This window comes from Periophthalmus magnuspinnatus, chromosome 13, assembly GCF_009829125.3.
Source record: "Periophthalmus magnuspinnatus isolate fPerMag1 chromosome 13, fPerMag1.2.pri, whole genome shotgun sequence".
NCBI classification, from domain to species: domain Eukaryota; kingdom Metazoa; phylum Chordata; class Actinopteri; order Gobiiformes; family Gobiidae; genus Periophthalmus; species Periophthalmus magnuspinnatus.
In genome coordinates this window covers 18315494-18332213 of record NC_047138.1, presented here as the reverse complement: position 1 = coordinate 18332213, position 16720 = coordinate 18315494, and the positions used below count along the sequence as shown (strand labels likewise).

Genomic DNA, 16720 nt, shown 5'->3' with positions numbered 1-16720 from the left:
TCAGCATAAATGAGATGATACAGCGGACTAAGGATGGTAAGAGAGGTTGGAGATGCGGCCGTAACCATGCAGCACTTTAAAGTCTGCATGGATACCCACCTCACCTCAGTGTAAAGTCTGCAAAGACACCCAGCTCACCATTCTTCATGACTCCACCTCTGGTGTTGTCCTCATGGTCAGGCGACCTGTTGCAGTCTGCTACTACCAGAGTCAATGTGCAGGGAGTGCAGTGCTACCCCATCACTCCACCGCACTCCAACACAGAACACAGGCTGGTTAAAGATGCCAAACAAGCTGAAACCTACTGCGCTGAAATGCGCACATTTGAAGAGGCTGGCTATGTGGCTCAGATTACGCCGCAAGAAGCGGACCAGTCCAAAGAGTCGTGTCACACGGTAAGACAAATTGGTAAAGAAAGTCGTCAAATACACGCCCTTGAGTCAAGTTTAGTTTTTGCATGTTTTCATTATTAAGGACTCGAATACCTCGTTCATTAATGAATCCCAAGTAAGTGTAACCTTGTTTCTAAACGTAGATGTAATTTTCTATAAGTAATGTTCAGTTGTACATTTGTTTTCAGATAACCAACTGAGCTTTGTAATGTGGCGTTTGCATAAATCACGTTTATTTAATAATCATATGCAGACATTTTTGTGTCTTTTAATCAGTTGTCCGTATAGTCTTTGTGAATAAACCGATCACTGCCCATGCGTTCGGTGGAGATTCAAAACGTTGTAACTTTTCGGCCGAGCTATTCGTACACAGCTCGTATACAGCACAGAAAGAGCCACAGGCTTTTTGATTAGCTGTCAGGTGAGTCGGGGAAGTTTACAGCCATCCGCGTTGACATGAAGCTGGACAATAAACCAGCCTTCAGGCAACAGTTGTGCTATTTTTACATTATCGTTCATGTTGACAGGTTACCTGTCTTATATCTGCGAAAACACGTGTTAAACTGCCAAATACCCTACACAAACAGACCAGTGCAGAGACAACACTAAGAGACTATTTTGATTTCTGTTATTTATTTGGTGATTAAACAATCTTTAGCTTGTTTCGAAGTACTTTGCTCTAGTAAAGTAAACTTTCAGCCGGGGATGCTGTAATAGATAATGCTACTGCTTGTCAAGTGTCACATCCAGAAGAATATATATATATATCAGGGGCCATCAGTCCCCTGATGTATATATTCTTCCCGAGAACTGGGAAATTATTTTGATTCCAGAGATGAAAATAACCTTTGACCTTGCAACACTGGGACAGTTGTTTTTACACACTTTATACACCAGCTGGTTCTTTTTGTATATACCTGCACAGCATAGTTAAATACAATTCTGTTAGTATTCGCTTTTTTCCCCTGTGCAATTTGCAGGTTACTTTCGCTAACAAAACACAACACAAAAGGATCATCATCTTCATAGTACATGACATCAAGGCAGCAAATGAGGGTTCTGCTGGTATAGCCTTCGGGAACAAGTTCTCTGTGTAGAGGTCTGCAGCAAAACTAAGAAAATACTTGCCCACAATTTCAAGCAAAGACTCACACAGGACTTTTTAAGACTTTTATGTGTTTGTGAAACTATTTTCATCAGACAGGAGGCGTTGCAGTTTACAGTACAGCTGACAGTCTGATATGAAAGAGTACAAAAAAAAAAAAAAAAAAACAGATTCTCAGACTTGCACTTTTGGTCTCTGCATGCTGCTTCTCTCTGTACTCCTGCCTGTTTCTGCCCCTTAACTACTCTGCACTTAATTCATCATAATTTAAACACTTTTTGAGAAATAGCCTCGCACAACAATTACACAGTTGCATAGATTTTTCCTTTTTTTTTTTCTTTTTTTGCTTTTATTGGAATGTCAGCCCTCTTTGGCCCCTCCTCAAACTGTGCAAGAGTGAGGGGCAGAGGCAGAGCAGGCTTCAGAGCTGAGGCAAAACTGTTTTGCTCCTGCTTTCTCAGGTCATCCAGCACCCACCCAGATCACACTATGCATTCAGGATAGAACGTGTCTTAGAGTTGGGCGATATGACATAATATCGTATACCGTGGTATTGAAAAAGCGTTATGTGTCACCATCAATATCGTCTGCACATTCCAGTGGGGATTTTTTTTTTTTTTAAACAAAGTTTCATGTTCAACACGCAGCCAATAAATTACTCCATTAAATATATATTCTAAGGCATTTGACATATTTTAAACCTGTAGTTTGTTGTTGAAGTAGCTTTCTTTTAGTTGAATAAATAACTAGTCCACAAAAGTTGAAAACATAAGCCCCGCTGGCTACAAGAAAAAAATAATACAACTTTTTAACATGTGAACACGTGAGCACTGTGCAGGACGTCACTTGTATGCAGTTGCACTCGGGGCACAATAGATCTGACTTTATCAGCTTGTGCGTCATGGATACACACTCGCTTTGGATGTTACTTTCTTCATGAGCGTGAAGACATAAGAGGAGTCATTTGGACAGGCCAGACAGAAGGAAAACTGCCCAAATATGCAGAACAGTCAAATGTTTTCCTTCACTCAAATCTGTAAATCCACGCGCCTAGACTCGCCTGTGCGTAAAGTGGGCCACTGACAAAACATTACCTACGCTGTATTTGATTTAATTAATATGTATTTAATGTCATTAGAGACTGGAAGTTGAAACCACTACTTTTTTTCCCCCCCAAGTCCAAATACGGGTTCTTTTTAAATCACTTGCGGTTTGATCCTTGGTTTAGACATTAAATGTATGGATTTGCTTCAGGAACATTTCTTGCACGGATGAAAATCACTTAATTTGTTACTATAGATGAGAAATTTATTTTACTCGTAACTGAAAAAAGGCGTATCTGTCCTGCGCTTCTGGCACAAAATATCGTAGGACATCCACATGATCAAATCGTGTATTTAACGTCTTAAATGCAAAGCCCAACAGTCCCGTTAATGAGTCTGGATCATGATGCGTTAGTAATACAGTTGTGCTTTAAAGTACAGTGTTAGCTTGGATGTCTTGTGTGCGTTATCCGTACGGCACCAATGCACGCAGTTTTGTACATCCCATGAAAGAGGAAAGATAGTCGCTTCCTCAATGCATATTTGTGTATTATGTTACACAGTAAAAACTCCAACGTTCTTTACCATCACAGTTTCACACATTTACTCGTAATTTGTAGATTAAAATAGCAAAAAGAGGAAAAAAACAGTGACAGTGGGCAGGAGCAAACAGGTGCCTGAGAGCTGAGGCAAGAAAGACTCCAGCCTTTTTGGTCTATTAATTAAGTATTTTGCATTTAAATCAACAAAACTGACATTCTCCCTTAATAAATGTGTGTCATTTTATTTTTTACACACCCTGTATGTGTCATTTAAGAAAAAAAATCTAAATGTAACTAAGTAAATTTTTAGTAGATTTGGCTTAACTAGATGGACAGGCGATAATACAGTCTATCGTGGTACAATTAGGGGATGGCATGACGATATTAAAAAAACAGATATTGCCCAACTCTAACGTGCTTTTGTTTAACTGGAATCATTGTTTTAAAATGATAATACGGAGCTGAAATCTCCCAGTAAGGAGTCACATGTGATGTTTTATGGATGTGCACTGCCTGCTCATTTCATTTTTCTTTTTTTTTTTTTCTTTTTTTTTTTTTAGAAATATTACTCTACTTTCACTTACAAGATAGCCGCAATCAGTATTTCCCAAGAAGGGGCTGTGTGTCATTTGTTGCACTTAAAGAATAACTATGTACAGCAATGAGCCCTGCCTGGGACCCCATTCCCCTTGCCCCCCCCCCCCCCCCACCAACCTGGAAATCAACAAACACAGAAAAGAACGTCCAGGCATGTCCAGCAACAAAAGGAGTAATGGGCATGGCACATCTGTGCCACACATCTTCATGCTCAATCTCCCGGCAAAAAGGAAAAGTTATGATAAAACAAAAATAACAGCTGTAAGAATTAGATAAGCTTGGACCCTAATCTGTCCCAAACCCATTCTTTGAAAAGGACAGGAAGGATGAAGGAGAACCCTCCTCACTCATACCAACTCATACCACACAGACCCCTCCAACTTCCCCCAACTTTTAAAAAACTGCAACACTGAGCAGAGGCCAAACTGGGATATAGTTCAATCAAAAAGGTCCAATCAGAAAAAAGTTGGAGAAGTGGCCCCCTCGTGCTTTCTCCTAGGGTGCGTTACAGGTCGCTCTCCCCGTACAGAGCTGTGGAGAAGGACATGTAGTCCAGAGCTCCAGGGATGGCATCGGGTCCACTGTATGGAGCCATGCGGGCTATACAGTACTCAGCCTGGTCTGCAGGCAGCTCCCTCCTCAGCTCCTCTGCCGTGATAAAGGGCTGTAATAAACAAACACATTTAGACACTGTGAGGGCTGCCCATTTCTAGAGAGAGATGCGGATAACCTGAGAGAAATTAACATTTGAATAATGAAAGACAGGCAGCCATGTTTAGGGTATTGTGGAGTGCATTAACACACATCAGTTGTTGAGTTTTTGAATTTACCTACTCTAAAATAAGAATAGTTTTATTGTCATGCTCAGTGAACAAAAAGAGACTTTAAAGAATTTGTTCAATGCAACTGTGACTAGTCTTGTCTATAATATATTTATAACTCCTTTTTAGTCTAGAGGAGGCACTATGACTAAGTGCCATGCTAAGAAGTCTGATTCAAGGAATGGGGTAAAATGATTAACATTGGAAAATGTATTTACTTATAAGTTAACATTACAAAACTATTAAATGATTGCCTTAACAATTCCATTGGCTTGTCACATTTACATTTGGCCATATTGATGAGGTATTATAATTCAGAACCAGAGTTATGCTCACCTTATCTCCGGCCAGGATCCTGAAAGAGGCAATGACCTGGTCAGCAGTGTCAGTGTCTGTGGTCTCTCTGGACATGAAGTCAATGAAGGCCTGAAAGGTAACTGCACCACAGTTGTTCGGGTCCACAATCCCCATGATGCGTGCAAACTCGGCATCACCCTAAGAGCAGACAAAGATTAACCTGCAGCCACACAATGGGTTCAGGTGGCCCTCCACCAAGGAAAATAACAGAATGCATCTTAAAATAAGGTGACCAATTCTATACTTTAGGTAATCAGTGTGAATGATGGGCATAAAGGAAGAATTGTGTTTCTTTTCAGAAAAATTCCCTTGAAATCTTTATCATTTCTTTACGTAAACTTCTAGATCAAAACCAAATATTAGCTCTCTCTCCTGTCTGTCTATATTGTAACAAATGTACCTGCTTATGAGTGGAAAAAAGGAAAAAAAAATATGACAGGGGACCAAACTCTGGTCACCCATTAAAAAAAAATAATAATAATAATTAAATTGTCTCAGATTAACAAGAAGTTCCTTTGAGTCACATGAGTCACATAAGTCTGATTATACAGCAATGTTTGTAGTGGCTTAAGGCACGACGGTAGCGGTGACCAGACTAAATTATCTATAATAAATTACATTACAGATTACATTTTAGAGACACATACAGGGGTGGATGCCATTCATCCATTCAAATTTTACAATCAACATCACATCCCTTTGGTATATAGTTTTTGTCATCATTTCTTAAATTACAAAAAATTATCTTGAAGACGTGTTATATCGAAGATATCATTGTAGCCATGATTTGATGCAGGACTGGGCAATATCGCAAGAAAATGTATTTGCCCGCCTTTCAATTAATCTTTTCTACTAAAAGGAGATATATGTATTGTTTTCATTAAGTTTCTTGAAAATTCATAGCACTGCCCTAGTTTGATGGTACCCAGGCCCATTCCTGTAGAATAGCAAACAACACAGCATGAACACAGATATAAGACAGAGGTGTCTGCAGGCTCTGGGCACAAGACTGTCCTTCAACTCGCTACTGAAGAGTAAGATATTTGTGTCATACTTTGCGTACATTGACGGCAGAAGTACAGAAAATCTGTATGAAAAAAATGTATAAAAGCCTACGTAAATCTAGTAAAGTTTGAGATTCTAAATCTGTCACATGAGAGTCCATTGTGGCCCCTTTTAGTGGTCTGAGAAACCAGCAGTGCAAAGGTGCATGTAAAATGGAAAATGGTTATTTACTAGGGGCATTGTAAGCACCATGGGCACCAGTGAAGAGATTGCTGATCAGCTCAGAGATTAAACCTACAACTAATGTGCCTTCAGCCTGCAGACACCAAGCATGCATAAAGCCAGCTGCAGTACCAAGCTGTTTCCAGTGGAAATAAGCAGAGCCCGGAAATCATCTGAGACCATCTGTCCTGAACGCTTCTGCCGGCCACCATAGCAAAAGCCGGTGGATGTCAGATGGAAGGGGGTCAGACAGACGAGTGAAGGAGGTAGGGGGGGTGGGGAGATAAAGCAGAAACAGTTAGCACATACAGAGCTAGCAGGCAGGAGAAGCGCACCCACACACCCACACACCCACACAAAGCAGAACCAGAGCTGCAATCCATGCTGAGAGAGAGCCCCATGTTGCACTACCCTGTGCTTCCCTAATGGCTCCTACCTGCTTGTCGTTCTCCACATCGTAGCCCAGACTGATCAGGCAGGCCTTGAACTCCTCAGCCATCAGTGCCCCACTGTGGTCCTAACGTGGGCCAATAGCCAATGAGAGAGCACCCCATGAAGATGAGGTCAGTGCATCACGTGGTGTGAAGGATGGACCATGCACAGACACACATGGATGAAACATTCAGGATGTTTAGACAACATCACACAACTTTCAAATCATGATATACAAACAATGGGGGCTAGTGAGTAGTTTCCATGGTGATAGTGGGATACAGTGATGAGCCCTTTCCATATTCACGCACAGCACAATGCATAGTACGATACAGCATGATACAGCATGATTAAGCCCTCCCCTGTGTGGTTAACCCACACCTGGCTCTCCTCTTACCTCACTATAAACATTATACATCTCAGCTCAAATAGGGAGGTGAAAAGGTGGCATTTCTGATGCCTTGAATGCAGAATAAAAGGATTACTAAACATGCATGAATGACTCAAAATACTATACTACACCAAGATTATGGGAAAAAAAATTTAATATTGGTAAAAGCCCACAACAATTAGTTTTGCTAATGTCCGATATAAGGCTTTTAAGTCTACTGAACACCATAGCTCTGATGTTGAACCATGTTTAGAGTAATGCTTGTGAATACGGATCAACTGAAATCCATCTGTCTGTATCTTGATAAGTACTGGCTTGGTTGCCGGTCACAGACAGCTCTTGCACACATTACTTTATAATACAGTTGATGGATGATACATGAAAGCTGAAAGCTTACAGTCGCTTAGTCCATCACATAAAGCCCACTCATGCCCAATTGTATCTGCTCTCACACATGCATCCATCACAGGTGTAGTGGGAGCCCTGACCTTGTCAAAGTGGTTGAAGGAAGCGCGGTACTCATGCAGCTGTTCCTGACTGATCCCTTTGGCATCACGCGTCAGAATCTGGTTCTCAATTTCACTGATCGTCCGGGCGATGGTGGTCAAGAGCTGCTCCCAGCTCACCCGCAGATGCTGTAGAGCATGTACTCCATTTACAGAGAGCAATATAACAGTAATCATCGTCCAACTCTGAGTGAAATATATAGTATGACATAATGCATTATTGTAGTGAATGAAATGGACCATACCTCCATGGTGTATTGGGTGTACATGTTATCAAATATCAAGGCCTCCTGTATGAGCTTGTACACTCCCTCCAGCTGATCCATGTTGGGCTTGTACTCTGTGATGCTCTCCTTGTAGTCCCGCACATTTGTCAGCTGGTCCTCCAGAGTGCCATTCATCTCAATAGATATTCTGCCAAGCTCCTGCCATTATTGGGATATCTGACTGGTTAACTTTACATGAAAAATCAGATAACTGAAGCAGATACTAAAACAGCACACACAGGTTCATATACCTTTTATGCCCTCGAGCATAAACTCCCAAATCTGTGATTGACTGCACTGATTTACCTCCATCTTTTGTTTGATCCAGGGGCCCACAATGTTGGCTTGAGAGGCAAACTGGCAGCGCAGTGCATTGTTTGATTGTTGCTTGGACAGCTCCTCTTGCAGAGCGGCATCCCTTTGTGGAACAAGCTGCAGCGTCTGCAAGCAACAGTTACTTTCCAGCACATGCTCTACTCCACTCAGTCCTGTCTTAAATCACTGTTCAACCCTTAAAACATTCCCAATTCCACTTCAAATTCTATCAAGTAAAATTTAATTAAAATATAACTAATGTGACTATACTTGAAATTAAGACAAACCTGTTCCCATTTGCGGTCAATGCTCTCTGGTGTGATGGTGGTGTAGGGGTTAGTTACACTGAACTTGAGGTTGTTGTTTTGGCCAATGTTTTTGACCTGCTCCTGGATGCCCTGGATTGCCTTTCTTTCCGTGTCGGCATCTGGGAGAGTAGACTTGAACTGCTCATGTGCTGCAATCAAGCCCTGCAAGAAAAGGTAGGGAGGGGGGTTGACATGATGGTGTTAAACACTAATTCTAAATGATATCCCTATTAGAAACAATGTAGATTTTACATTTTTGAACAAGGCTCACCTCAATCTCCTCGATGGTGTGAACAATGAACATGTCCAGAAGGTCCTCTGTGGCTGCCACCATCCAGTTGTTGAAGGGTGCAGCCCTCTTAGCATATTCCAAATACATCTCATCTATTGTCTCCAGCTGCTTTTCTGTATTCTAGTCACAAGAAATACAAAGCATAGTACAGTATAAAAAATACAGATTTCTGGATTTTGAAGGGTGCTCTGCGTGAAATGACCATGGCTATATCCATACTTAAATGGATGAAGTATTTCTGACATGAGTGATTTAAAGTGACAGGGTTAGAAAGAGTTCATGAGCCCAATGGCAGAGGGGAAGAAACTTTTTGTGGAAAGAAGGTTCTGATCTGAACAGATCGCAACCTCCTGCCTGAGGGGAGTGACATGACTCCAAGAAGGCGTTAAACACATCTGAAGATGGGAGTCAGCTCATCCGCACAATTTTTCAGGGTGAAGGATAAGACAGCATCCAGGTTGTGGAGTGTCTCAGGAAGATGCTGTCCTTACAGAACTGAATGTACGACTTCATGACTGCTACAGATAGTTTGGATGAGTACATCTCAGTCTATAATGTCCAAACGTATGTGGCTTCTCCACCTTGCTGACCAACTTCTTAGAAGTCTTCACTACAGGTTTGGAGAGCTTCAGCCTCTGTCTGTATCAGGCGGACCATGATATCACAGTAGGCTCCAGTTACTGTGTTGTAACAGAGATCCAGCATGCTTTTCAATCTGGTTGGGCAGTTGACTAGTTGCTAGTTATTATCCTTGGGGACTTTAAGAAAGGAAATCTGAGCCAGGAACTAAGGAGTTTGGAAAGAGCCACTCCACACAGAGAACCTTGGTGGGATGTGAACACCAGTCAGAAGGAATCTGAAAGAAGCGGGTGTGACACTGACCTCCAGGGCTTCCCTGCGGCTTCCAGTAAGGGCCCCCAGCACATCCCACTGCTCACAGATGGTCTGGCAGCGCATGTTCACACTCGGAGAGTCATAGTAGTCCAGGTCACTGCAGAAATATGCATTAGTCTCTACCCTATGCACTGGCCCTGGGGGCCCCGGCACTGGCCCCGGCACTGGTCTCGGCACTTACTTGAGCTCCTGTGCAATAGCAGCAATCTGCTCCACGCGGTCTTGATGTGCTGTCAGCTCACTTTCGAAGGCCTTGTGCCTTCGCAGCAGGGCTTTCACCTCAGACAGGTTGGCATTCTCATATTCTTTCTGGGTAAGCATGGCCTCCTTACCTACATACAGTCATTATTTAGGGGTATTAAATAAGACATTTTATTTAGTCATAAACCATCACATAGATTAATCACAGATCAAACAGCAAAAAAGTGTCCTGTTTACAAACCAGCGGGCTAATGATGAAGGAAAACCAGATATTGATACTTAACATAATGGTTATCAATATCAATGTAACTAGAGAGTGTAGTGTGTTTCTTAGATGGCTCACCAAAATAATGATTACAGACAAAATATTTTTGAAGATGTTTTGGGCTAGATATTAAGCCCATGAATGGATTCTTAGAATCCATTCCAACTTCCCAGCACTCACAGACTGACATAATGTGTAGCACTCCACTCAAAGTGTGCTACACAGATCCTACTGGTTTTGGCCAGGTTAGGCCATTTCCAGCAAGAAGCCCTGTGCGCTGTGGTCTTACCATTAGTCCAGGACTCGTGAATGGCCGCTTTTTGACGAAACTTTTCTGCCAGATGGTCAAGCCTCTCCAGGCGCCGGATCTCATTTAGCAGCCACTCTTCGTATCCTTTTTCCGCCCCCTCTAGAGTCTGCCACGCCCCATTGATATCCTGCTCACACCACAGGGGAGATTTTCAGATGCTGTAGCTTTGACTTGAGTTCATGAGTTCAAATTTGACTTGAGTTTATTTACCAAGAAAACATGTTGTCCATGGAAAGTTTTATATGTGTTAGACCCTGCAACTCCAGAAGGCCTGGAGCATCTGGATGTTCCAGAAAGCCTGGAACATCCTGAGTTCCGTTTATAATTCATGTTTGTCAAACTATACGCCGTTAAAACAAAACGGGGCCAAAATTTGCTCTTTTGCCTGATATCATTTTTGTATCATCCATTATACATCTTAATATGTACATTCTGATAAAGATCTGCATGCTTATTGTGGCAATTCATTATCATCATTATTATAGTCTATGCGTCAGGGTGTGGCAAAAATATTTAATTAACACGGTAAAGGCATTTATTAATACCATTTTCCTGTTAAAAGCATGTGCATTCATGGATTGTAAAGTGATATTTTTATGATAAGCAGCTTGTTAATGTACTTACAAATATATTCTACATGGCATATTAATACACTGTTGGATTATTAGGCATTTATAAGCTGTTCTAACAAAGAATACAATACTAATACTTACTGATAAATTTCTAATTACTGGCTTATGTTTACATGGGTATCAAAAATACGATAACCCAAGAATGGCAGTAGTATTCTGAATTCAAACTCAATTAGTTTGAAAAAAGCGTGCATTTTATCTTTAAAGTGATGGAGGTGGAAAGTCAGCTGCAGGATTTCATGGAATTACAAAATTAAAACCATACTTTTGAAATTTCAGGTTATACTGTGGAATATAATAACCAAAGGAACAACATTTCTATGGAAACAAGTAGGAGGAGGCTCATCCAGGACAAGAAGCACAATAAAAACCTCCACAATGAAAATGTTTTAGTCTGTTTTCAGCTAAAAAAGTAAATACTATGGCTTTAACATTTGTTTTAGCTACTAGATTGCCTCCTCGATGTTTTTTTTTTTTTTTAACACATGCACAGATGCAACGCTCACAAAGAAATCAGGCTTTTTAGCGGTTTACATGCCAGTTCAATAAAAGTACAACTGAAAAGTGCACATGTATGTAAACGTAGCCAGTGATACATACAGACACCATGCGTCCCTCTGAGGGCATGAAGGCCGGCCTGTTGCTCAGACGCAGTTTGGTCTGCAGTGTGTTGAAGCTGATCTCCAGCTGACACTTTTCCTGGACCTGAGGACAAATAGACAATGGTTACATGTTATTGTTACAAATCACACAACTGTGTGTCAAAACACACAGTACAGTTACATTAACACTCAGTACAGCAACATAATTACCCAGTGCTGTCGCATTACTACCCAGTGCTGTCGCATTACCACCCAGTGCAGTCTGCAACAGCCCTGGGTGTCAATGCGACAAATTTCACCTCAATTTCAATAATAGGGACTAGACTCTATGCTCAATACCAATTTGGATACCACAATGATAACAAAAACACTCTTTCTTACAATAGAATGTGATCAACATTAAATGGCAGTACTTTCTTTTCTATTCCCATGTGGCCTTATATCTGTAATCCCTCAGTGGTCCAGGTAGGTTCCATAGTGATCCATGGGCATCTACTAGTCTATGTGGTTTTATACTTGTTCTGATACAGCTCAAGATCATCCTAAAAGTGGTTCGGGATTGGTTTTCCATCCTGTGAATGTGTTTTGTAGTATTGATGAGTATGTATCTCATTTTGCATATGTCCAAGTCACAAGGCAGTCAAGTGGAGTCACCATTTACAGTCCAGCCAATTGGCAGCTGGAGACTTTGGAACGATATCTATAGGACAATATGAGGTCAATTCACTTAAATAAAGTCCATTTTCAGTAAAGGGAGTAGATGTGGATTGATTGGGGCCTTATTTACACCAATTCTTTCTAGAGGGACTGCATGCCAATGTAATGCATGTTGCCCTTAAAAGTTCTTGAACTCAAACTTCCAAACATAAATCATTCCTTCACTCACACCTGCTATAATAGCTTTAATCAATCCAATGCAGAGCATATTTCCCGTTTCTCTCCACTATATTAATTAATTTGCAGCACATTGTGAAAGAAAAGTGTACGAAGAGCACATTGCCATTTCATTTTTCTAATGAAACACCCAAGTAATTTAAAGTTAAAGTCAAAATCAAGTTTCAAGTTTCAAGTTACTAATCGCCAGTCCTAAGTCAAGTCTCTTCGTAACATTTGTTAAGCAAGTCTGACTGGAGTCTTCCACCTTCTCACACTACTGTTACATGTCTGTTACAAAAACAGCAGCAGACCTTGGGTGGTTTGTGCACACGGCGGTAGTCCCTGAAGTCCTCCAGTTTTTGCTGCATCTCAGCCATGGTCTTCTCTGGGTTGCGATTCTCGAGCCAGGGGATGGTGGTACGGATCCATTCCAAAAGCTGTGCGTTAACAGACCAGAGTTTAGTTTCTTATTAACACTCTTTAGAGTGCAGGTTTTCAGGTTAAGACATAAGATAACCATTTGTTCCACTATGGGGAAATTAGACTTTTACTCACATCACTGGCAAGTTTCTCATAGTCCTCCATCAATCGCTCATTGTCTTGATTGACAGCCAGCACTTTGCAAATGCGATTGGCAGCTGTCTCAGCCTATCAGAAACAAGTTTAGTCATTAAGAGATCCCCTCTCCAGGGTACTGCTGTGAGAAAGCCACCTTTGTATTAACTAATTCTTAGTCTGGTAACTTTATGATCACACAACATAAGCATGGACTTTTGACTAACGTTTCACATGGCGCACATGCAGTGTATTAAGTATCATCAGCACATTGTTTTGTGTTGTCAGAAATATAGTAAAAACTGCAAACTCTCAGTTATGTGCGAGCTCATGCTGTCAGGGTTAGTTGGTGGGACACACTCTGATGTGCATGCACCAACTCAGTCTCTAGTTACACATTGTCGCTGTGCAGTAGTCCACATTTCAACTCCTGGATTTGACACTAAACTGCCACTAGAATCAGAAAGGTTGTTTTCAGTTTAAAAATACATTTTCAAAGGTGACCACTCGCATTCAGGATTAACAACAATATTTTATTTCAATAATACAAGTCCTGGTTTAAATCCCCAAACACAAAGATTTACACCAAAGCAAGGAAAGATGGAGTCAAGAAGGAAGTTAGATTTCAGCATCATCATCATTTCAGACCCAGTGAAACTTCAAAATATTCAAAAAAGAATAATGGAATAGGTTGAGTTCATGTGAAATCACAATAGTCTGGAAAGCCTATAGTTGAAACTGAGCTGGAGACAGGTCAGAATTTTATGATGGACTTTGACTTTTAACCGTCAGACTGCAGCTTTGGTGACTTGGTTTATGGTACATATCTCTAAATCATGGGCTTCATGTAAAACTGAAACTGGCACAAATTTCAATGTCTTCTCTGTGAGTATAAATGAGACAATTGTCTTAAGTTTTTATTAGAAAAATCTAAGTCAGAACGTGGTGCTATTATTCAACCCCACAAATGTGACTGATTAATATCAAAGTTTGTGGAGCCAATCCTTGGCAAATGGCAACATGGTTCAACATTTAAAAATCATGTTTGGATATTTCATTCTAAAGCAGTAAATCCTTCACAGTTACAGTCCCATGTGAAATTCTGACAATCATAAATATGCATTTTGACAATATTAATTTTAGCTGCCCCCATCTGTATTGAATATTATTGACCAATAAAATGTTGTGATGTCATCTACAACCCCGCAACCGGTGCTTGTCATATTCTAGAAAGCAATCATGTCAATTTTTTAGGTGCAAAGAGTTAATTTTCCACATGAATTATGTTGTTCTCATAAATATATCTAAGATAAATTCAGAAATGTTGACCCTGATCATTCACCCCAGAACCCACTTTATAAAGCTGCCCTTGTCTGTTTTGAATATTATTGGCCTATAGAAAGTTATGTCATCTGAAACTCAGCAATTGAAAAGTTCTGCCTACTTTCAGTTCCAATGAAATTCAAACTTCATACAAAAAGCATTTTGGCTGGTTGCACCCTGCCCCACAGTTTTGGACAATAATATACTTTACTAGGTTTGTTTCAGCGATTCTTTTAGACAAATTAACTAGGATCCATGTCATTGTGATCAATGCCTAATCTATTAATATTTCACTGAATCAACATAGATTTATGCTATGGAGAAGTGAAATCTTCACTCCCATTTCTGGCCTGAGTTATCAAGGATTTAATTTTAAATACATTTTTTATCATTTTGCGTAAACTAGATTTCACTAGGACAAAACAAAAACATCAAAAATTCCTTCCATGCAAATAATAACTTTGATGAATTGTTTTTAATTAATATTCATATATTCACTTTCAAATTTATCTCAAAATTGAAGATTTGCTCACTCGTTTCCCTGCAGTGCCACATCTTAAGAACTAAAATAAACATGCTTATGACTTAGCACAAAATAAGCTAATGATTTGACTTTGAATGACTTTAATTCTTGAGAGGCTAAGCTTAACTAAAAGTTGACTGTCTTAGTCTGTGGAGCTTGGAAGTTTAACTAAGTCCAAAAGCAAACGTGTGAATCATAAATCAAAATTGGAAAGCAGGCCTGGCTCACCTTCTGAGCACCAGAGAATGCATGATAGAAGCATGACACATAGGTCATAATGGCTTTTTCATCGGGCCGCAGCGTACCCACGATGTCTACAGCCGCAGCAGAGGAAACAGAAAAGAGGTCAGGTTACCAAAGCGGCCCCACACAGATGCACCAGGGCGGGGAGGGGCCCGAGTCACACCCCAGTACACAGCAGGCAATAGGTCAAAAACACACATCACTCAGTATCATTCATCTATTTATGTCATATTTTGTCTTTTTTTTTCTTTCTATGGAGCAGACATTCTGCGTCCTTACTAACTTATTAAGTTCTGCATAAAATGATTATGTCTGATCCTTTGAATATATTGACCCACTTTGTGTGTTTGTGGCCACTCATCTGCAATGTTGTTACTGAGGTAAAAGCAGCACGGAAAAGGAAGCCATGCTTGACAGAGACAGAGTTGGCAGCAGCAGGGCAGTAGGGGCCTGTGGTACCTTCTGCGCTCCAGAGAAGGCATGGTAGAAACTGGACACATAAGTCATGATGGCTTTCTCATCGGGACGGGCAGTGTTGACAATGTCTACAACATGTGGAGGCAGGGTTATGAGAGCTCACACAGGACTCAGCCTGGACTGCTCATGTACAGCATAGACAACAAACACGTGCATAGGCGGGCACACACGCTCACACACACAGGTTTTCAGACTATCTGGATATGATATTGACCAAAATTAATTTTATAACTTTAAAAGGGTCCATATTACGTTATTTTTGGATCTATGTTTTAATGGACTTTCCTCATCAAACACATACCTGGAGTTGTGTTTTGTTTGATTCACATGTTTAACACACAAATCCTGCATATTTAGGCTGCTTTGTTCTCTCAAATTGAAAAGACACTGTTTTCCACCTTCTGATGATGAGGTAATACAGGAAGTCCTCCACTGTATTTTAAAACTTCATACATCTTCACTAGAATCACTTGGATCATTTCAGCCTTAGAATTTCCAGTCTCTACTGAACTAAAGGTAAAAGGTAGCTGTTAACTTGAAAACTAACCATGACATCACAAGTTGAAACAGGGGATTAAGGGTTACTCAAACATGTATGAATGATACAAAACAACTTCAGGTATGTTTTGAGGAGGTAACAATGTTCTAAAATAGTTTAAAGCTTAAAGAGTCAATTCTGCCCAATATAGGACCTTTAACTTTAGTCCCCACAATTTGATAAATATCCGCCCACACACAGGCAAACTTGTGCACCCACATGCATACATTAATACTCCTTATCCTGCCGTGGAACCAGCACAAAGAACATGATGAACCTTCAAATCGATGGGCCCCATGTGACTGAAAATGAAGTTGGTTGAAAGTTCTGAAAGAAACATTGCTACATAGTCGATCCAGAGTAAACATCAGCTTACCCTCTGCATCCAACATCTTTGGGATGTCCAGGTACTTCTCAGCCACATCAAAGGCATTGTTGAGGTTAGTCAAAGGATCATCCTGCAAAAGCCCATACACTGGTTTACAGCAAGAAAGCCTCCATATAATGTTTTAGAGGCAGCACTTTGTATTAGGATCTTTGGTTTAATGCAGTAAATACGAAAAATTACCTTTCGCAGTTTGTCGTAGTCAATGAGCTCAGGTCTGTGCCGGTGGATCAGAGCATTGAATGCGAGGCCATCCTTCCAGCTGTCACACAATTTAATTTAATTTTATTTATTTGGTTGGG

General features: G+C 40.6%; 1 protein-coding gene across 2 annotated transcripts in view; it reads right to left on the bottom strand.

The window, feature by feature from the left end:
* Window positions 1-1548: 1548 nt before the first annotated feature.
* Window positions 1549-16720, bottom strand: part of actn4 (actinin, alpha 4) — a 36153-nt gene continuing 20981 nt past the window's right edge. The window contains exons 6-22 of one of the 2 annotated variants that reach the window (XM_033976418.2): window positions 16602-16680; window positions 16410-16491; window positions 15478-15563; window positions 12930-13022; window positions 12686-12811; window positions 11497-11601; window positions 10244-10391; window positions 9670-9820; window positions 9477-9585; window positions 8574-8714; window positions 8282-8464; window positions 7986-8120; window positions 7659-7838; window positions 7396-7542; window positions 6521-6601; window positions 4837-4995; window positions 1549-4343 (exon numbers count right to left, since the gene is read on the bottom strand). In XM_033976418.2, the coding sequence (XP_033832309.1) occupies window positions 4185-4343; window positions 4837-4995; window positions 6521-6601; window positions 7396-7542; window positions 7659-7838; window positions 7986-8120; window positions 8282-8464; window positions 8574-8714; window positions 9477-9585; window positions 9670-9820; window positions 10244-10391; window positions 11497-11601; window positions 12686-12811; window positions 12930-13022; window positions 15478-15563; window positions 16410-16491; window positions 16602-16680 (2164 nt within the window). In that variant the 3' untranslated portion in view covers window positions 1549-4184. Of the gene's footprint in view, window positions 4344-4836; window positions 4996-6520; window positions 6602-7395; window positions 7543-7658; window positions 7839-7985; window positions 8121-8281; window positions 8465-8573; window positions 8715-9476; window positions 9586-9669; window positions 9821-10243; window positions 10392-11496; window positions 11602-12685; window positions 12812-12929; window positions 13023-15003; window positions 15090-15477; window positions 15564-16409; window positions 16492-16601; window positions 16681-16720 lie in introns of both variants that reach the window. The other variant, XM_033976420.2, reaches the window with a different exon arrangement.